This window comes from Salvelinus sp. IW2-2015, linkage group LG26 (genome assembly GCF_002910315.2).
Source record: "Salvelinus sp. IW2-2015 linkage group LG26, ASM291031v2, whole genome shotgun sequence".
NCBI classification, from domain to species: domain Eukaryota; kingdom Metazoa; phylum Chordata; class Actinopteri; order Salmoniformes; family Salmonidae; genus Salvelinus; species Salvelinus sp. IW2-2015.
Genome location: NC_036866.1, coordinates 15133678 through 15156587, shown reverse-complemented (window position 1 = coordinate 15156587; position 22910 = coordinate 15133678). Strand labels below are relative to the sequence as shown.

Below are 22910 nucleotides of genomic sequence, written 5' to 3'. Positions count from 1 at the left end.
ATTTTGTCTCTGTACTGAGACTTAGCCTGTTTGATTGCCTTGCGGAGAGAATAGCTACACTGTTTGTATTCGGTCATGCTTCCGGTCACCTTGCCTGCTGTTAAAAGCAGTGGTTCGCGCTTTCAGTTTCACGCGAATGCTGCCGTCAATCCACGGTTTCTGGTTTGGGAATGTTTTTATCGTTGCTGTGGGTACGACATCGTCATGCCTTCCTAATGAACTCGCTCACAGATCAGCATATTCGTCAATATTGTTGTTGGACGCGATGCGGAACATTTCCAATCCGCGTGATCGAAGCAGTCTTGAAGCGTGGATTCAGATTGGTCGGACCAGCGTTGAACAGACCTGAGCGCGGAGCTTGTTGTTTGAGTTTCTGTTTGTAGGCTGGAATCAACAAAATGGAGTCGTGGTCAGCTTTTCCGAAAGGGGGGGCGGGGAGGGCTTATGAGCGTCGCGGAAATTAGTATAAACAATGGTCTAGGTGTTTTTCCAGCCCTGGTAGCACAATCGATATGCTGATAGAATTTAGGGAGTTTTGTTTTTAGATTAGCCTTGTTAAATCCCAGCTACGATGAATGCAGCCTCAGGGTGTGTGGTTTCCATTTACAAAGAGTCAGATAAAGTTCGTTCAGGCCATCGATGTGTCTGCTTGGGGGGAATATATACGGCTGTGATTATGATTGAAGAGATTCCCTTGGTAGTAATGCGGTCGACATTTGATTGTGAGGAGTTCTAGATCAGGTGAACAGAATGACTTGAGTTCCTGTGTGTTGTTATGATGATCACACCACTTCTCGTTAATCATAGGCATACCCCCCGCCCCTCTTCTTACCGGAAAGATGTTTGTTTCTGTCGGCGCGATGCATGAAGAAACCAGCTGGCTGCACCGACTCCGTTAGCGTCCTTGAGTTAGCCATGTTTCCGTGGAAGCAGAGCACGTTGCATCCCTGATGTCTCTCTGGAATGCTACCCGTGCTCGGATTTCATCACCTTATTGTCAAGAGACTGGACATTGGCGAGTAGTATGCTAGGGAGTGGAGCGCGATGTGCCGTCTCCGAAGCCTGACCACGAGACCGCCTCGTTTGCCCTTTTTCGGCGTCGCACAGGGTCGCCGGCTGGGATCAGATCCATTGTATTGGGTGGACTGAGGCGAAATACACTGGGTATCCGTTTCGGGAAAGTCATATTCCTGGTAGGAACGATGATGAGTTGACGTTAATCGTATATTCAGTAGTTCCTCCCGACTGTATGTAATGAAACCTAAGATTACCTGGGGTACCGATGTAAGAAATAACACGTAAAAAAACAAAATACTGCATATTTTCCAAGGAACGCGAAGCGAGGCGGCCATCTCTTTTCGGCGCCGGAAGTATTTAGACATCAGCAGATATCTGTCGAAGGGGCCTAAGTTTGTATTCACTAGAGCGATCCAAAGTCATCTGTAAGACCACCAGATCTTATAAGTTCAAGTTTCCATTGTTAAATACCTGCTGTGAACAGGATATGCAAGTGTACTGGTGCCTTTGTGCTCAGTTCCTATAGGGTTTTGTAAAGTGCTTGTGGACGACATCGTTTTCATCCAGAGAAGTCAACTTTTCATTATCATTTTTGTGTCTGAGCCACTTCGGCTTGTCTCCCACCAAAATAAAGACCTAGGGTTGGTTGGTTGTATGGCGTGATTAACACCCACGTGAACCCACTGATACCTCCATGCAAACCGAAATGGTAGAAGCACACAGTGCTGATCTGTGTAGTGCTCAGTTTCTCCTAGAGTAGAATATGCTCACCATGTCACGTAGGAGTGGCCATCATAAGATGCCACACTCCAGAATTTTCAGTCGGACTGAAATATTTCCTGGAGCTTACACCAGTTTGCTAAAATAAAAAACACAGGTCTATTTTCAGTGGCACAGTTTTGTGTAATAGTAATGCCGGGTCGGCTAGGAATTGTGTTGAGTGTAATTGCAGCCTTTTCAGAAATAAGCAGTTCAGTTCCCAGTAAGGAACAGCTCTCTATTTCTGCTCCTCATAAGACAGAGGCATGCTTTGGCACCACTCCCTATATCCGTTTACTTCATTTTCTAATGCAACCCTTGTGACTGGAATCCTATACTGTCACATTTTATTAATTTAAATATGATATACTCTGCGTGGTCTCCCACTTAGCAGAAATKGTGTTTTTCCCCAGATAGAGATATTGACGGTCATGCTCCATAGTTAATGGTGATCTTTGAATATAAATAGCTTGTCAGTTTGCAGTTAGTTACATATTGAGTTTTATTGATTTTAAATGTCTCCATGATTTGGCTTTGAAACAGTCTTGAAATTAGTGTTCTCAACACAAATTAATGAACATGCACCTGTGAAATACTATTGTCATTGTCAGTGCATTCTATCTAGTGTCAGTAACCTGCTCTGACCTGTTTGTGTGTTTTAAATGTACCCCAGGTTATCAAGAATTAGATGTCATAACTCATATTGACGCCTACAGCATCTATGGCAGGGATCATCAACTAGATTCAGGCGCAATACTTTTATTATTTTCTTGAGCGGATTGTCGGGGGGCGGGAACATAATTCCAAATAATTTGTAGACTGCAAATTGACCGCAAGAAGCCCAAACAGATATATTTGACTAAAACATAATAATTTCAAACCATGCTAACTTCTGTATACAATATTATGCTTGGGAATACTGTGGAACATTTCTGAAATTAAATCACTTGATTTGCTGTTTTTACAAAAAAGATTTGTTTTGGTCAGTAAACTTTGGTAGCCAAATAAAATCCCCACTAGTTTCTTTCCGCCAATTGGGGAATCGTGATCTATGGGTGTGGGTAGATGCTTGTGTGTTACAGAACAAGAGCCTGAGGACATACTCTTTTGCTTGGACAATTGCTTATGCCTAATCAGACAAATGCCTATCAGTTGCCGTTTCCTACCACTGTGCCCTTGAGCAAAGCACCCAACTGCTCCATGCTCATACTTGGCAAAAGCTACTGCTTGGGTTGCCCATCAATATTAAACCCCCCTCTCCGTAAACCCAGGTGATTGACGTGGACGGCTCCAACAGGATGACCCTGCTGGAGGACAAGCTACCCCACATCTTTGGCTTTACGCTGCTGGGCGACTACATCTACTGGACGGACTGGCAGAGGAGGAGCATCGAGAGGGTCCACAAGACCAACGCCATCCGAGAGATCATCATTGACCAGCTACCTGATCTCATGGGACTCAAGGCCACCAGAGTCACTGAGGTCTCCGGTAAGAGAAAGAGGAAATTATGGGGTTTTATTGTTATTTGGATGTACACAGCTGTAGTAGTGTAAGAAGTGTGTTTAATTTATAAACTCAGCAAAAAAAGAAACGTCCTCTCACTGTCAACTGTGTTTATTTTCAGCAAACTTAACGTGTAAATATTTATGAACATAAGATTCAACAACTGAGACATAAACTGAACAAGTTCCACAGATATGTGACTAACAGAAATGGAATAATGTGTCCCTGAACAAAGAGGGGGTCAAAATCAAAAGTAACAGTCAGTATTTAGTGTGGCCACCAGCTGCATTAAGTACTGAAGTGCATCTCCTCCTCATGGACTGCACCAGATTTGCCCGTTCTTGCTGTGAGATGTTACCCCACTCTTCCACGAAGGCACCTGCAAGTTCCCGGACATTTCTGGGGGGAATGGCCCTAGCACTCACCCTCCGATCCAACAGGTCCCAGACGTGCTCAATGGGATTGAGATCTGGGCTCTTCGTTGGCCATGGCAGAACACTGACATTCCTGTCTTGCAGGAAATCACGCACAGAACGAGCAGTATGGTTGGTGGCATTGTCATGCTGGAGGGTCATGTCAGGATGAGCCTGCAGGAAGGGTACCACACGAGGGAGGAGGATGTCTTCCCAGTAACGCACAGCATTGAGATTGCCTGCAATGACAACAAGCTCAGTCCGATGATGCTGTGACACACTGCCCCAGACCATGACAGACCCTCCACCACCGAGTACAGGCCTCGATGTAACACTCATTCCTTCTACGATAAACTCGAATCCGACCATCACCCCTGGTGCGACAAAACCGCGACTCGTCAGTGAAGAGCACTTTTTGCCAGTCCTGTCTGGTCCAGCGACAGTAGGTTTGTGCCCATAGGCGACGTTGTTGCCGGTGATGTCTGGTGAGGACCTGCCTTACAAGCCCTCAGTCCAGCCTCTCTCAGCCTATTACGGACAGTCAGCACTGATGGAGGGATTGTGCGTTCCTGGTGTAACTCAGGCAGTTGTTGTTGCCATCCTGTACCTGTCCCGCAGGTGTGATGTTCGGATGTACCGATCCTGTGCAGGTGTTGTTACACATGGTCTGCCACTGCGAGGATGATCAGCTGTCCGTCCTGTCTCCCTGTAGCGCTGTCTTCTGCGTCTCACAGTACGGACATTGCAATTTATTGCCCTGTCCACATCTGCAGTACTCATGCCTCTATGCAGCATGCCTAAGGCACGTTAACGCAGATGAGCAGAGACCCTGGGCATCTTTCTTTTGGTTGTTTTTCAGAGTCAGTAGAAAGGCCTCTTTAGTGTCCTAAGTTTTCATAACTGTAAGCTGTAAGTGTCTTAACGACCGTTCCACAGGTGCATGTTCATTAATTGTTTATGGTTCATTGAACAAGCATGGAAAACAGTGTTTAAACCCTCTACAATGAAGATTTGTGAAGTTATTTCGATTTTTACGAATTATCTTTAAAAGACGTTTCTGTTTTTGCCGAGTTTAGGTAGTGACAGTGCGGCGCACAATTGGCCCAGCGTCGTTAGTGTTTGGCCGGGGTAGGCAGTCATTGTAAATAAGAATTTGTTCTTAACTGACTTGCCTAGTTAAAATATAGGTTCAATATTTTTTTTAAGTTCTACAATATTAAGTATGCAATAATTCTGAGTACTACTATGGTAAATGTTTTCTTATGTATGATGTATTATCACAACTGACAGCTGTAAACAGTCCTTAGAGAGGACAGTACCAGATCTCCCAGGCTGCTGCAGATAAACTGACCATGTCTCTCTCTTTCCCTCTCTCCCTCAAAGGCACAAACGGCTGTGTGGAGGATAATGGCGGCTGCAGCCACCTGTGTTTCCACCGGCCCCAGGGCCTGCGCTGTGACTGTCCCATGGGCCTGGAGCTCCTCAGTGACATGAGGATGTGCGTGGTGCCCGAGGCTTTCCTGCTCTTCACCAACCGGGCTGACATCCGCTCTATCTCCCTCGGGACCAACTCTAACGACGTTGCCATCCCTCTCACTGGGGTCAAGGAGGCCTCCGCCCTCGACTTTGACGTCTCCGAGAACAGGATCTACTGGACTGACGTCAGCACCAAGGTGAGAATGACTCCTTTTCTCTGTCATTCTATTCTAGTCATTCGTTTTAGGGTTTCCATTCAAATTTTGGGGGGTTGTTTTCTGTCATCTGGGTTAATTTAGCTATCGGGATGTTTTATTTATTTAAGCTCCMGGCTTTTTTGGTTCATATTGAGCTCAGTGCCTGACTGTTGTACAAGTGTCTGACTCAACTCCACTGTCCTCCCTCCCTCAGACCATCAGCAGGGCCTTCATGAACGGCAGCTCTGTGGAGCATGTGATCGAGTTTGGGCTGGACTACCCAGAAGGCATGGCAGTAGACTGGATGGGCAGGAACGTGTACTGGGCCGACACAGGGACCAACCGCATCGAGGTGGCCCGGCTGGATGGACAATACCGACAGGTCCTGGTGTGTAAGGACCTGGACAACCCTCGCTCCCTGGCCCTTAACCCTGCCAATGGGTAAGACTGACTGGGATCCAGCTCATCTGCATGACACAACTCACAGACCTGTCTCACTGACATGAGCCTGGTCCCAGATCGGTTTGAGCTGTCTTGCCAGCTTTGAACGTGTGACAATGACCATAGGAGTTGGAATGGCAAGGTGGTACAAACGGATCTGAAACCAGGCTATGCTGACGTCATCTGTTCACCAGTACCCATAGAGATGACTGTCTGGCTGTCAAATTATTTATGGTYTTTGTTAGAAAGAAATGGTCTTCACACAGTTCGCAACGAGCCAGGCGGCCCAAACTGCTGCATATTCCCTGACTTTGCTTGCACAAAACGCAAGAGAAGTGACACAATTTCCCTAGTTAATATTGCCCGCTAACATTAATTTCTTTTAACTAAATATGCAGGTTTTAAAAAATATACTTGTGTATTGATTTTAAGAAAGGCATTGATGTTTATGGTTAGGTACACATTGGTGCAACGACAGTGCTTTTTTCGCGAATGCGCTTGTTAAATCATCACCCGTTTGGCGAAGTAGGCTGTGATTCGATGATAAATTAACAGGCACCGCATTGATTATTTGCAACGCAGGACAAGCTAGTTAAACTAGTAATATCATCAACCATGTGTAGTTAACTAGTGATTATGTTAAGATTGATTGTTTTTTAATAAGATAAGTTTAATGCTAGCTAGCAACTTACCGTGGCTCCTTGCTGCACTCGCGTAACAGGTAGTCAGCCTGCCATGCAGTCTCCTTGTGGAGTGCAATGTAATCAGCCATAATCGGTGTCCAAAAATGCTGATTACCGATTGTTATGAAAATTTGAAATCGGCCCTAATTAGTCGGCCATTCCGATTAATCGGTCGACCTCTAATATGGGCTCGTTCTACTATGTTAAAAGCAGCTCTGTGTGTCTCCTCAGCTACATGTATTGGACAGAGTGGGGAGGCAAGCCCAGGATCGCCAGGGCCCACATGGACGGCAGCAACATAATGACCCTAGTGGACAAAGTGGGCAGAGCCAACGGCCTCACCATCGACTACATCGACCAGAGACTCTACTGGACCGACCTGGACACCTGTATGATAGAGTCAACCAACATGCAAGGTAAATGCATACAGTAGTCAAGCTCTTCTCCAACCCCTCTGTAGTTTATGATTGATGATACATGATGAGCATAAAACTCTGTAATATCGCTGTGGTTGACAGCAATATTCATTCATGTCCATTCTCCTTTCCCCCCCCAATATTACTGTACAAATATCATATTGCTGTGGTTAACATCAATATTCTCAGATCTTCAATAATCCATATATTAATAATCATGTTTCACCCAGGTCTGCAGAGGGAGATAGTGGCTGACGACCTCCCTCATCCGTTCGGTCTGACCCAGTACCGGGACTACATTTACTGGACAGACTGGAACCTGCGCAGCATCGAGCGGGCCGACAAACGCTCTGGGCTGAACCGCACCATGGTCCAGGGACACCTGGAGTACGTCATGGACATCTTGGTCTTCCACTCCTCTCGCCAGGACGGTGCCAATGACTGCTCCCAGAACAACGGCAACTGTGCCCACCTGTGCCTGGCGTCGCCCGCCGGCTCCCAGTGCCGCTGTGCGTCCCACTACATCCTGGACTCAAACAGCAGGAACTGCAGCTGTGAGTAGAGAAACGACCAGGGCCGGCATTGACAGGGGGTTGTTGAGTTATGTTTTTAGTTTGGTTCAGTGTTGTATTTAGTGTGTTGGTACAGTCATAGTTTATTCTGTTTTGAGACATATGCACTAATCTCCTGTGAACATTTTACTGTAAGTTGGAAATTGAATCTCTCCGTTAAGAGTAGGTGAGTCAGTGTATTTTACAACGTCTTTTCTCTAGAAGGATGTATTGTCTTAATCAAATCCAGGTGTGTCTACAGCCCGTGGCCATACAAAACCTCATAACACTTGTCTGTCTGAATCATACCATGAGCTGACCTCAGACTTTCACTGAGGCCTGATGTGGACAAGTGTTAGAAAGGAGGTTGCTGTGCACATATCACAGACTGAGCATTCCTCTGGTCTTGGCATGGGATGAAGGCCCTGTGTTTCTACATGTCTTTTTCTTTCTTACTGCTGCATACTTCCCTGGTCTCTGTGGACCACTGATTACTGCATTCTAGTAAGCTGATTACAACATCCTGAGTCATGGAAAGGTTGGAAGGAGAGAGGGAGGAAGAGATATAGCGGGAGGGGACAGAGAGTGAATGAGAAGGGGAGATTCAAATGTTTGGATTGGGCCTGTTAACCTCTGACCCCTCCCCCCCTCCAGCCCCCTCTAGCTTCCTCCTGTTCAGCCAGAAGGCCTCAATCAGCCGCATGGTTCTGGGTGAGCAGAGCCCCGACATCATCCTTCCCATCCACGTCCTCCGCAACGTCCGGGCCATCAGCTACGACCCCCTAGACCACCTGGTCTACTGGGTGGACGGGCGGCAGAACATCAGGAGGGCCCGCGACGATGGCACACAAGTGAGTCATGCTAATAAAGAGAACCATATATTTACCTGCTTTTACATACACACTTAAAATGCATATAGTATATTGTGTATATTAATGTTTTTCAATTACATTCTAGTTTACATGCATATAAAGTTGAGGGAGTTATAGAACTTAATTTAATTGACGTCAGTACAGCCATCATGCACAAATACATTTGTTTGAACACTCGCATATCTTTTGTCGACAGTGTGAAACCTTTCACAATTATAGGCCCTTTCTCTGATTTAATATCTATCTCCTTCATCCTCTTCCAGTCGTCAGTGGTGGTGTCCACCACTTCCACCCACCTGCAGCAGCCTGACAAACAGCCCCACGACCTGAGCCTGGACACCTACAGCCGTACTGTCTACTGGACTTGTGAGGCCACCAATACCATCAACCTCCAGCGCCTGGACGGAGACGCCGTGGGCGTGGTGCTGCGAGATGAACATGACAAACCCAGAGCCATTGTAGTCAACGCAGAAAAAGGGTGAGGAGGGAAGTGTTGTTTTAAAGAGGAGACTGGAAAACAAAGTGCTGCCTGGTTCATACTGTTGCAGCTCGAGGCAACTGTTTTTTATGCAGATAGAGGCAGACTGACTCAATAACTGGATTTAGGGATGGCAACATTTCTATTTCAAATCTCCCAGGCTCGGTTTTCAAATCTACCCCAAATGTGGTGGACTTGGGAATGAAAAACCGAGGGAACTCACTCACTTGAAAGCTTTTGAAAATATACAGGACTTCCAAAATAGTTCAGTGTCCCCTTATGAAATATTTTCAAGTGAGCGATGCCACTTGTATGTGTGTAAATATAGCAGTTGGCTGGCGGGCAGATCAGGGACTGGGTGTGGCACTCCTCCAAGCTGCAGAGTAATTAGTGGGTGATCAGGTGTTTAGTGATGTGGTGTTGACAATTTGACATAGGAGACTCTGTGGAACGGTGTTTATTTTCCTTCGATAGGGCAGGGAAGGAACCACAGCCCCAAGTAAGTATGAGGCTGAGAATGTCAGGCCATGTGTGCAGCAGATGGTTGTGTTTACTGTTCTGCCTGCACTACTTTCTCCTCTCCAGTGGTGCAGTAGTATGGTCAGGGCCGTAGGTCAGGGCCTGGCAGGCTGCACTGTAATTGTGATGCTCATTGTTGATGTGGCCGTCCTCCATGTTACGTTCTATTTGGGGCTCTCCTATATGGTTTGACTTGGATGTGGCGGAGGTGACTTCTCTCATAGGAGTGACCCGGCGTAAACTAATCAACATGAGACGTTTAATCCCAAAAATCTAAAACTGAATATTGTTAGCAATCAGCTTGACAATTTTTATAATTTGACATGATCTTGAAGCTGTTTTTATCCGATTTGAAAGTTGCATTCAGTTGCTTGTCTCTCCATGGGCCTGGAAAGCACTAGATAGACATTGAAGATATTTGGCCGAGCTCAGTACAGACAGTCTCAAAAGGTTACAGGCAGGTTGAAGAGCAGTCAGGGTTCATTTGTTTTCTCCCACTTTTCCTTGAGAAGTGACGGCTTCTACATTTACACTTCAACTGATTACACTCAGACTGATATAAAAAAATTGTTCCCTTTTGACTTGAAGAGGCAGAACCAAACTGAAGAAGCAGAACCAAATTACAAACAGACAAGCGTTTCTTCCTTCAAGTCTTCTCTGTCTAAACAGGTGTTAAGGGAGGTTCTTATCAAAGCTGATAGAAGTAACAAACCGGAAAGGCCCACACAGCCCAGTAATAGCCTCTCCTCCTCCAGGCTCTGAGAGGGGGGCCAACTGAACAGCCCTGCGCTCTTGTCTACACCCAGCACAGTATAATACAGGCTGCCCTGCCCACCTATCAAAACACATACCTCAACTGTTATTTATCTATCAGTAGATCTCTCTGGCTGATTTCCATGTTGTAGTGTGATTAATATATCTGTCAATGTTGACTAATGTCTAAAATCCTGTACACAGTTGGTGGTTTAAGGTTTGGGCAGCAACTGTTCAAATGTCTGTCAGTGTTGTTTTTTCTTACTGCCTCCATCTCTCCTGTAGGTATATGTATTTCACGACCATGCAGGATCGCTCTGCTAAGATCGAGGGAGCGTCTCTGGATGGGACGGAGAGGGAGTCTTTGTTCACCACGGGCCTGATCCGGCCTGTAGCCCTGGCCCTGGACAACAAGCTGGGGAAACTCTTCTGGGTGGACGCTGACTTGAAACGCATTGAGAGCAGTGACCTCACTGGTGAGTCCCAATGCTAAAGAAGTGTGGACAGCCATTCTAGATCCAGAGCATCAGCACTCAAACACTGCTGATCATCTGAAAAGCTGTTGTTGCTATGGTTTATCAGTTTTGACAGCATTTATTTACATCTCTCATTCTCAGCAGTACACAGCAGTGCCATGGAAAATGACAATGTTCCTCGAATCCAAACACAGTTTGTGGTCTAAAATAGTCTACCCATCTTCCTTAATACGTCTGAAAGCCTGGCCTCTTTGGACCCCCCTTCGGGCCAATGAGGAGTCATTTGGACTAAGCATACATGAAATTGTATTCATTAGAATGTTATCGGGAAAATAATACTTTGGTTGTGTTTATGAAGAACACAATAGCATTTTTATTAGTTTGTTACTGTAGGCTGTGGAGTGGATGGAATTGTGATATTTTGAAATAGGGCTCATCTCTTCAGTCTTTAGAGTTATTTGGCAATGGTACGTGTTTTAAAAAAACATCAGAATCTACTTTTTCTGATACTATATAGAAATCAAGTCTTGCCTTCCTGTGACACTACGATGATATGAAAAGGTCACTTTTTCGTGCAAAACAACTGTTTATAACAATTCTGTTTGATATCAAAATTCAAAACATCAGGAACGCATTCTTTTTCCATGACAGACTGACCAGGTGAAAGCTATGATCCCTTATTGATGTCACTTGTTAAATCCACTTCAAATCAGTGTAGATGAAGGGGGGGAGACCGGTTGAAGAATTTAGACAATTAAGACATGGACTGTGTATGTGTGCCATTCACCGGGTGAATGGGCAAGACAAACGATTTAAGTACCTTTTGAACCGAGTATGGTAATAGGTGCACCGGTTTGAGTGTCGAACTGCAACGCAGCTGGTTTTTCACGCTCAACAGTTTCCTGTGTGTATCTAGAATTGTCCACCACCCAAAGAACATCCAACCAACTTGACACAACAGTGGGAAGCATTGGAGTCAACATGGGCCAGCAAAAGGGGGTGCAACTCAATATTAGGAAGGCGTTCCTAATGTTTTGTACACTGTATGTGTGTTAAATAGACTTATTTTAGGAGAAGTCCAGAACAGAGGGGGGCATGACTTTAAAATGGCAGAGAAATTTCCATTTCAATTCATATTGGCTCAAAATGATCCCCTTGGCCTTTCTAGTGTTAAATAAATCCCCCTGCCTCTGAAGTCTGGACTAGATATGAACAAGACAGCATCCAGACTGATTTCTCCAGGCCATCTATGCACCATTTATGCACCGACTGTAGAGTTATACAAGAGAGTATCTTTACTTTGGCAGACCATGTTTGGCAACAGTTATTGAATATTAGTCAAACTGGTTTTAGTGATGGTGTCTAAAGTTATTACCTATATTTTCTATGATAAAGTTTAGAACTTATGAAGGAACACCTAATGGTCTGAAAATAAATGCATTTGGGAGGATACACTGTCTTTGATGTGAGATATAGGATAGGGTATCTATTGTTTGGTGTATACTACCCTTGTTCGGAGGTCATTCCTCTTCCTTCTCCCAGGAGCCAATCGGATCGTCCTCCAGGATTCTAACATCCTGCAGCCCATGGGTCTGACAGTGCTGGGGGAGCATCTGTACTGGATCGACAGACAGCAGCAGATGATCGAGAGGGTGGACAAGCTGATTGGGGAGAAGAGGACCCGTATCCAGGGCCGCATTGCCTACCTCACCAGCATTCACGCTGTGGAAGACATGGATCCTACAGAGTTTGGTAAGGCACCTGGAGGAGCCTGTGTTTAGCCACTTCCTATTGCCTCAGCTGATAACAAATCCTTTTGGAAAACATCAATGTGTGATGCAGTGCTTTACTACAACAGAGTTCCGTTACTCTCTAGGGGCAAAAACTCAATGTCCACGTCTTCTCCTTCCTCTCCTCCACAGCTTCTCATCCCTGTTCCCGTGACAACGGAGGCTGCTCACACATCTGCATCGCCAAAGGAGACGGGACACCTCGCTGCTCCTGTCCCATGCACCTGGTCCTGCTGCCCAACCTGCTCATCTGTGGAGGTACAGCTGCTGCTGTAACACATTCAATAACGATGTGCGATACACAATAAGTCAAGTATAACACCAGGCATTGGCTCTGAATCTAAACTCCTCCCCCCTCCCACTTCAGACCCACCCACCTGTTCCACAGAGCAGTTCACCTGTGCCACGGGCGACATTGACTGCATCCCCATGGCATGGCGCTGTGACGGCGTCGCTGAGTGTGATGACAACAGTGACGAGGAGAACTGCCCCGTGTGCTCGGCAATCCAGTTCCAGTGTGACAAGGGCCAGTGTGTGGATGCTCAGCTACGCTGCAATGGAGAGCCAGACTGCGCAGACAACTCCGATGAACAGGACTGTGACAGTACGTTCACTCAACTGACTTTATGCACAATATTGACACATCCATACTTCCAAGGTGGCGCAGCAGTAAGACGTTTTAGTCCTATGTAAATAGTCATTTTTAATTTTTTGGTATACATTTCACTATTTTTTTCCATTTTTGAATTAAATATACCTTCCTGCAACCCGCCTCACCCAATGTGGTACGGATCTGCTATTTTTTAGACCTTATAACTGGAATCTCCATCAGCAGCTCGCCAGCTAATTAGCTACTAGCAATTTAGTCATTGTTAGCCACTGCTAGCAGTCTTTCCCTTTAGCTCGGACTCCAGACGCTTTAGCCCGGATAATACCTGCCAGTCTGCACAGCGCAATATCAGCCCTGAGCATATCAGACTTATTTTTTCCCCACTACATCACCGGATTCCTGCCGCAAGCTCTGGACCATTACACCGGATCTTTGCAGCTAGCTAGTTGCTACTGAGTGGCTATTGTAGCTAACGCCCTTGTCCAGAAGCATGCACCAGTTAGCCTCGAGCTAGGCCCATCTCCCGGCTAGCAAACGAAGTACACCAACTACAATACCTCTCTTGCCAATTGGCAAGGACCCTTTGTCGACACTGAGCCCCACCAATCGATCACCACTGGTCTGCTGATGTAAATCAGCCGATGTGCTCTCACCCGTGGATGTTGGTGATGATCCATCTGCTAGCCCCGGGCCCGCTAGCTTCCTGAACGCCATGTCTCCCGCTCGCCTAGCATAGTAATCGACTACCGAACGGCTCCCTGTTTCATCGGAACCTATGATCACTCGGCTACACAGCTGATGCCTGCTGGACTGTTCATTAACACAGTACTTAATTTTGTTTATCTGTCGGCCCCAGCCTCGAACTCAGGCCCTGTKTCTAGCTAACTGATCCTCTCTGCCCATTCATCGCCATTTACCCGTTGTTGTTGTCCTAGCTGTTTACCCGTTGTCTCACACGTTGTTGCCTTAGCTCTCCCAATCAACACCTGTGATTGCTTTACGCCTTTCTCTAATGTCAATATGCCTTGTATACTGTTGTTTAGGACAGCTCTCATTGTTTTATTTTACTGCGGAGCCCCTAGTCCTGCTCAACATGCCCTCAGATAGCCCCCTTGTCCCACCCCCCACACATGCAGAGACCACACCTAGCTTAACTGGCGCCTCCAGAGACAAAACCTCTCTCATCGTCACTCAATGCCTAGGTTTACCCCCACTGTACTCGCACCCTACCATACCCGTCTGTACACTATGCCCTGAATCTATCCTACCACGCCCAGAAATCTGCTCCTTTTATTCTCTGTTCCCAAACCACAAGATGACCCGTTCTTATAGCCTTTTCAAACAGACATTTGCATCCTGCAGCACTAATTCCAAAAAGTTTTGGGACACTAAAGTCCATGGAGAATAAGAGTACCTCCTCCTAGCTGCCCACTGCACTGAGACTAGGAAACACTTTTCACCACTGATGAATCCATGGTAATCGAGAATTTCAAGAGGCATTTCTCTACGGCTGGCCATGCTTTCCACCTGGCTACCCCAGCCAACAGCTTTGCACCCCCCAGGTCTGAAAATAAATGAACCCAACAGCAACTGGCCCAAGCCCCCCTACCCACTTCASCCAAATGTTTTGAAAGAGCTGCAAAATCTGGACCCATACAGATCAGCTGGGCTAGACAATCTGGACCCTCTCTTCTAAAAATGATCTGCTGCCATTGTTGCAGCCCCTATTACTAGTCTGTTCAACCTATCTTTCGTATCATCTTAGATTCGACCTATATCCATCTTGCCCTGCCTTTCTAAAGCCAAGTGAACAAACAGATCACCGACCATTTCGAATCCCACCGTACCTTCTCCGCTATGCAATCTGGTTTCAGAGCTGGTCATGGGTGCTACCTCATCCAATATTTGTTTTTCTGCTCTTTTGCACACCAGTATTTCTACTTGCACATCCTCATCTGCACATATATCACTCCAGTGTAAATTGCTAAATTGTAATTACTTCGCCACTATGGCCTATTTATTGCCTTACCTCCTTACTTCATTTGCACACACTGTATACATATTTTTCTATTGTGTTATTGACTGTACGTTTGTTTATCCCATGTGTAACTCTGTGTTGTTTTTGTCGCACTGCTTTGCTTTATCTTGGCCAGGTCGCAGTTGTAAATGAGAACTTGTTCTCAACTGGCCTACCTGGTTAAATAAAGGTGGAATAAAATAAATAAAAACACTTCCAGTTCAGTAAACATACACCAATGTCGTAGGGATTAAAGGGTGATGACCTAGTTTTGAAGATTGCTCATTAAGAAATGCTAGCGGCCATGACTAAAGCCAAATGAGTTATCTTGGATGTGGGCGTGTTATGTTCCCATATCGTACCCTTGCAGGTACAGTTTGTCCCTCCTGAGTCACCGTAGCAACAACAGCCACTTCCTCAAAATAAGATGAATTAATCTTAAAAAAAATCAATAAATCTGTAATTAATTTAGACATTTTAGCTTAGTCACGCAATTTTACATCTAGCTAAGGTGTTTGGTCCAGTGTTTCTCAAGTTAAAAAATGTGTATGGAAAACTAGTCAGTGGGTTTTGGAATATTGACAAGTTGCAGTTGGGATACAAATGCGCTTTGATTGTCTTAATTCTCATTTTGCCCCAAAAGGTGGCCTGCGTTAGTGATTGACACTGTCAAACACATCAGCATGTGGCCACTCCATAAAGGGCTTAGGGCCAAGGGTTATTTCAACATAACATTGGCAACRTGTTGTCTTATGTAAACAAGTCAGAGGCGCTGTGTAATGGGCAGGTCTGTCTCGCTGTCTGGAAGTTCTGGCTGCTATGGTTGGAGAGTGCACAGCTGCTTCTCGTGTTAGTGGGCATGATCGTAATCATACCCAACCCTCCAGTAAGTCGTGACGAACTCACTTACAAAACTCAGTTTTGGACAAGACGGACTGACAAATGATGCTATTTACACTTTGTGCTTAATTTTTACACTAGAATAAATGTTTCTGCTTCATAGAATCAACTTCTCTGAATTTAAACGGCCTAAAGGGCAGTTGACCTTTAATACTGGGAGATTGTACTATCACCACCACCAGCAACCTTGTTGTTTGTATTGATTTGATGATATGCCAAGTCTTGTAACGTGGACTTTGCTCTGCTCTCCTCCCCTCAGCCATATGCCTGCCCAACCAGTTCCGCTGCAACAACAAGCAGTGCATCCTGAAGAAACAGCAGTGTGACTCCTACAATGACTGTGCTGACAACTCTGACGAGCTCTTCTGTGGTGTGTTTAACTTCACTCAGTCACTTGAGAAAATCAAGGGAGTTCGGAATTTACACTATTGTGTCGTTTATTTTCCAGTAAGGAGAAACCAGTCAATCCATCTATAATACCACATTGATTTAACTGACTACTCATACTTGGCAGCAGTCCGTTAAACCTGTTGTAATGTCTTTGCCCGTCTTGTAGAATTCCTCACTCCCCCGTCAAGTGACGTTCAATCACCATCTCACACCAGCACCATCGGCCCAGTCATTGGCATCATCCTGTCAGTGTTTGTGATGGGAGGGATGTACTTTGTGTGCCAGCGGGTGGTGTGCCGCCGTTACAAAGGTCCCAACGGAGCCTTCCCCCATGATTACATCAGTGGCACCTCACACGTACCCCTCAACTTCATCGCCCCCAGCAGCTCACAGCACGGAACCTTCTCAGGTAAAGGTTGGCTATTACACAACACTGAAAACTGCAGATCAAATGGATGCGTGAAAAGATATGGCCTGTACTGTAAAAGGATAGTATTTACATGCTGAAGCAGGTAGTTGCACTCACTGTATTTGACTGTGTTTTGTTGTTTCTTAGGTATCTCGTGTGGGAAGTCTATGATGAGTTCTGTCAGTCTGATGGGGAGCAGCTGTAGTGGGGCACCACTCTATGACAGGAACCATGTGACAGGGGCCTCCTCAAGCAGCTCCTCCAGCACTAAGGGAGCCTTTTATCCACAGGTATGTACCCAACTTCTCTGCCCTCTCTTTGACCTACACGTAGGAACCCAACACCTGTCCTCTCCACGGTGTCTCTCATACATTATTTCTAAACTGGGGGGAATGTACATGTTCTCCTGTTTGAACTTTACTGGACAATCTCAAAACTTAAGTTTGTAATTTAATGGGTAAGGGTTTGTATTTTATTTTCTGTATTTGCAGATGCTCAACCCGCCTCCCTCTCCAGCCACGGATCGCTCCCTGTATAATGCAGAGATCTTCTACTCCTCTAACAGTCCCTCCACCACCAGGTCTTACAGGTAAGAGATAAGGCACACTTGATCAGTTTCTCTTTATATTATGCAACAGTCAGCTTGATGTAAATTGGCACCTCTTTGCTGTTGTGAAATAAAAAGTATTTTCTCTCCTCCATGCTTGCTCCTGAAAGGCCTTATCTAATGCGCGGTGTGGCACCCCCCACCACCCCATGCAGCACTGACGTCTGTGACAGCGACTACACCACAAGTCGTTGGAAGAGCAACAAGTACTACATGGACCTAAACTCAGACTCTGACCCCTACCCTCCTCCCCCCACTCCCCGGAGCCAGTACCTATCAGCAGAGGAGAGCTGCCCCCCTTCTCCATCCACAGAGCGCAGCTACTTTCACCTCTGTCCCCCACCCCCATCACCATGCACTGACTCTTCATGACACCCAGAGAAATAGCCATGTCTGTAAATAATTTTAAATATAAACAAATGAGAATTATATTTTATTCATTTCCACTGATTGCCATGGGTTAAAGTGGGGATGGAATAGGGCCAGATCAAGTGTGAAGTTGTTGTACAGTGAATTGTATCACTTGTCTTTATTTTTCATGTTTCCCACCCTCGTTTCAGATGGAGTATCCTCCTAATTAGAAGACTTTCAATTTGACTATTCTATTGGCCTTTGACAATTCTTAGTTTTCAGCAAAGTACTTTAGAACTTCCTTCAAACGTACCAATTTACAGTGAAATTTGAACAAGAAGTCACCTATATTGGTTTGAGAAAATATTCCATAAAAAATGTTACACTGGTGATGTGGCCAGCCACAATAATTTWAAAAAACTAATTGTACATAAATGTTTCACAACAGCCATGAAATGCTCTTATTAATTGAAATGGTCCTGAGCATGTCTTTTTGAGTTTACCAAAAATGTGTTTGCTGCTACTGTACATATATACTTTACTCTGAATTATGAGAACACCCAACAAAACAATTACAATTTGACAATAGATCATTAAGCTGTTTTAACTGTTTCAATTAGTAACATTATTATTTTTTGTGTAGAATTTTGTGTAGAACAGTATGTATACATGTTAATTGTTTTGAAGGAGTGCTTATGGAATAACTCATAAGACCAGCTTCATCGTTGATGCATTTATCAACCAGAAATGACAAGGTTTTGCACAACCTTTTAACTCTATTATGAATCTCTTATGCAATGTCCATGTGACATACTAGACTGACTATTCCCATTTATTGAAACAATAATACTGTTTTTATTTCAGCTTTTGTCAATGAGACAAATGTCTGTAGTTTAGTAAAAGCTATTCCATCTTTTCTAAACTATGTTTGTAGATTCAATTGTAGTGAAACCCTCACTATCGTCACAAACCTTTCAACTTAACTATAGATTGAATTTCATCAGTGGTGAATATCATGCACCTGTAAAATCATGGCTCCATTATATTGTCTCACTTTGAAGATTGGCAACATTGTCAAACTGAGCACTTCCTTAAATGAACTATCCAACCAGTTAAGAAATGTGAACAGTGAATGTAAAATTACATAGAGGGAAATGTATATTGAATTCATACCTCTTGTGCTTGTTTTCTGAGCTTTTTCTCTGCCATTTGTATATTTGTGTATAGGCAATTAACCATGGTGCTGACAAGTGAAATTAAATCATATGATCAAAAGTGTCAGGCTTCCATCTGTATGTTGAACACCTCTGGCTTCTAGCAGAGGTTGTACAGGTTCCTCAGACCTCCACAACACAACCTGCTGCCCTGCCCATTTCAAGCCATGTCCTTACTGGATAGGGACAACTCCAGCTGTACTTCATTGTGCCAGTATGTAGATGCTCCCCAAACAAACCTGTGTTTTGTGTTTAAATGCCTTGTATAATTTACACTTGTGACAAKTTTTGTATCAAAAGCATTTTTATATAATAAAGGTTCTATTTTAAGGAATACTTGTGTGCCTAATTTTTGTCAAAGGCAAAGGGTGGCTACTTTGAACAATCTAAAATATTTTGATTTAACACTTTTTTGGTTACTACATGATTCCATGTGTTATTTCCTAGTTTTGATGTCTTAACTATTATTGTACAATGTAGAAAATAGTAAAAATAAAAACCCTTGAATGAGTAGGTGTCCAAACTTTTGACTGGTACTGTATATATTGTAATATTAATTTGTTGCATGGAAAACGTTTTTGGTGATCCAAATAGGGCTCACATTTTCTATTGCGATACTATTAACTATACTGGTTATGCGAGTGAATCATAGCTAAATGCTGCCACCACGTGTAGAAAAGTTGGAATAAGGAACGTCATCCTTATCTATTTTTCAGGTCTCTTTTTTTACTTTTTACAAGTGGGCATCCATGTCAAAAAATCATATCAATYTAGCCAAGTAAAGTCTAGTTATGGCCAGAATATTTTGAGTGAGGACTGAAGGCAGCAGGTGTGTTGTATGGGCTGTCCTAAAGACATCCCTAGAGCAATTGCTGCTGCTTATAAACTTCTCCAGCATAGCACATCAGTCTGCAGTTCAAATAAGAAGATATATAAATATCTGTGTTCCACTAATGMTGAGCCAGTGTGGTATGTCAACCCCAAACAATAACAACCTGTGTAAAAGCTGCTGTCACTGTGACCCCTATTAGGAAGGATTACAGACTGGACATGGAAAACTCCTTGAAACGTTGGTTTTACATACCCAAGGCATGAGAGTTGCAAAGGAAACTATGTATGAGGAAACATAGCTATTCAATGTCTCTGACGTTCCTATTTTGGTGTACAGTACATTGCAGAAATAGTTGTGCATGCGTGAAAGACTCCTGTGAAACTTCTGAACAGGTTGATTAAGGAGAACAAACAACGATATAAGAGTATTGCATTTGGTGGCTGGCATTAGAGATTACTAACAGTGAATGGAGAGCAGTTTAGAGGACCGCTATACTCTTCAGGTGAAGTTACTCAAGTTCTGGTAGGCACTATAGTATTGCCACCCTAATCTCAGGAGTTGATAGGCTTGAAGTCATAAACAGCACTGTGCTTCAAGCATTGCGAATAGATGCTGGGGAAACACAGGAAAGTGCTGTTTGAATGAATGCTTACGAGCCTGATGCTGCCTACCACCGCTCAGTCAAATCATAGACTTAATTATAATATAATAAACACACAGAAATACGAGCCTTAGGTCATTAATATGGTCAAATCTGGAAACTATCATTTCAAAAACAAAACGTTTATTTTTTCAGTGAAATACAGAACCGTTCCATATTTTATCGAACGGGTGGCATCCCTAAGTCTAAATATTGCTGTTGCATTGAAGGTTGTGCAATGTGATGTCATAATTATGTACAATTCTGGCAAATTAATTACCGTCTTTAGAAAGAAATGGTCTTCACACAGTTCGCAACGAGCCAGGCGGCCCAAACTGCTGCATATACCCTGCCTCTGCTTGCACAAAACGCAAGAGAAGTGACACAATTTCCCTAGTTAATATTGCCCGCTAACATGAATTTGTTTTAACTAAATATGCAGGTTTCAAAAATATATATACTTGTGTATTGATTTTAAGAAAAGGCATTGATGTTTATGGTTAGGTACACATTGGTGCAACGACAGTGCTTTTTTCGCRAATGCGCTTGTTAAATCATCACCCGTTTGGCGAAGTAGGCTGTGATTCGATGATAAATTAACAGGCACCGCATTGATTATTTGCAACGCAGGACAAGCTAGTTAAACTAGTAATATCATCAACCATGTGTAGTTAACTAGTGATTATGTTAAGATTGATTGTTTTTTAATAAGATAAGTTTAATGCTAGCTAGCAACTTACCTTGGCTCCTTGCTGCACTCGTGTAACAGGTGGTCAGCCTGCCAGGCAGTCTCCTCGTGGAATGCAATGTAATCGGCCATAATCGGCATCCAAAAATGCCAATTACCGATTGTTATGAAAATTTGAAATCGGCCCTGCCGATTAATCGGTCGACCTCTACTCTTTACCCACGTGTTCTAGCTCTGGCCCAACCCATCGGTTTCTGGACCAATCAGACCCCCTGAATGTGTTCACATTCAGTGACAGGTTGGGGAGTTACTCAGATCCAGACTCACTGCCAGAGAAGAAACTAGTGTCTGTGGGCATGTAGTAGCATTTGGCCGGAGCAAGGAGTCTAAGTATCCTTTATGTTATCAATTCATAACGCTGAGTGACAATCTTATGCTTGAGTGAATCACAGACCATACTCACAATGTAACGTTGTAGATCAGTTACCTAAACAAATCCATCTACCATCTTTACCTCTGCAATGTGTTGAGAAGAAGTCCCGTTATTCCCTGCAGCTGCGTCGATGCGCACTCCACAGAGAGGAGGAGGTTTCACTCTCGCCAAAATCGGTCCAAATAAGACCAATGCGTTTCTATGTCCTTAATTTGAACCTAAACTTGTTACCTGCATTCCCGCCTTTGGGACGACTCCCATTGTTAAGGCGGAAACGAGCGTCTCGTCGTTATTATWAAAAAAAATCCCTGATAGGGGGAAATGCAGGTTTTAAGCCAGGCCCAGCTACACTTGATCCCTGAATCCACTTGTTTAACAAACAACGCCTCATTTTCACCTAATTCTCTCATTCTGAATTAACCACATACCGCAGAGGGAAAACATTAGTTCACAGATAGTAGTTAGTTTGTTAGCTAGTTTGTCAGTTAACATTTCAAACAGATTGCCAGGGTCCAGTAAGCAACTACGGCATTATAACTTGAAGAACGGCAAGGAGTCGTATACCAGTTAACGTTAATACATAGCGAATTGGTTAGGTTACTAACGTTAGCTCATCTGATGTTGTGCTGTCTGACTTTATTAGCCAGCTAATTTTCTAATGTTGCTTAACATTTCTCTGGCTAGCTAACGGATAATTCGATCCAACTAGCAAGATACTTAACAATGCTAACAATACTTGTTCCACCACGCTTTCTCCCTCACCTCAAACTTTCCAAATGCCAGTTGTTTTTCGGGTACAGCTCATGAAGTACGCTTCTTCACCTTCTCACCCCTGTCTCAGTGGTCAGGCTTCTCACCTACCTCTTCGTGATCGTTCAGGGGCCTGTAACTGGCAAACTGACGGCTGTCCACTCTCCGCTGTCTTTCCAGAGTGCACGCTAATACTGTAACTAGCAAATTGTCTGTCTCTTATCTCTTCGTGCTGCATTCTGTTGTTATGTGAACGATTGGCTGAGTCTTGGGTACAGCCAGTATTGCTCCAGACGCACATCACTCGTTCGCTTACAGCCAGTAGTGATTCAAAGCCTCTCCCGCCCAAACTTTTCTCATCGGATCTACACGAATCACATAGGTCACCGAATTTTCGWTTAAAAACGGCAAATTTCGCCGACAGGTGACTAGTTTGCATCSCTGCAGTCCAGCTCCAAAACGTATGAAATCACTTTTCACCCAGTGTTAACTCCTCCCACATAATCTAATCCCTTCGTTGTTTTTTCACGCGTTCCACCCTCCTCTATCTGCGGAAAATGGGAGTTTCTCGACGCGGCAATGTTTTTTTTACCGCAAAGGAGTGGACAGTATGCAGTGTACAGTACCAAATCACAAGACTGAACTCGCTAGAAGTAGGTCTAATTTGCGTAATTCATAGCCAATAGAGCGCCACCAGTATGTTTGATTGACAGGTAGATACTTCA

At 44.3% G+C, this 22910-nt stretch overlaps 1 protein-coding gene across 4 annotated transcripts in view; it reads left to right on the top strand.

The window, feature by feature from the left end:
* The window catches only part of LOC111952930 (low-density lipoprotein receptor-related protein 5), an 84160-nt gene extending 64984 nt beyond the window's left edge, over window positions 1-19176 (top strand). For all 4 annotated transcript variants that reach the window (XM_023971953.2, XM_023971956.1, XM_023971955.1 and 1 more), the window contains 16 exons: window positions 3048-3264; window positions 5076-5365; window positions 5580-5806; window positions 6721-6905; window positions 7136-7459; window positions 8111-8307; window positions 8592-8806; window positions 10364-10554; window positions 12097-12306; window positions 12477-12602; window positions 12712-12948; window positions 16131-16241; window positions 16428-16670; window positions 16818-16960; window positions 17162-17259; window positions 17388-19176. In XM_023971953.2, coding sequence (XP_023827721.1) covers window positions 3048-3264; window positions 5076-5365; window positions 5580-5806; window positions 6721-6905; window positions 7136-7459; window positions 8111-8307; window positions 8592-8806; window positions 10364-10554; window positions 12097-12306; window positions 12477-12602; window positions 12712-12948; window positions 16131-16241; window positions 16428-16670; window positions 16818-16960; window positions 17162-17259; window positions 17388-17649 — 3276 coding nt within the window. In that variant the 3' untranslated portion in view covers window positions 17650-19176. The remainder of the gene's footprint in view (window positions 1-3047; window positions 3265-5075; window positions 5366-5579; window positions 5807-6720; window positions 6906-7135; window positions 7460-8110; window positions 8308-8591; window positions 8807-10363; window positions 10555-12096; window positions 12307-12476; window positions 12603-12711; window positions 12949-16130; window positions 16242-16427; window positions 16671-16817; window positions 16961-17161; window positions 17260-17387) is intronic.
* The last annotated feature ends 3734 nt before the right edge of the window (window positions 19177-22910 follow it).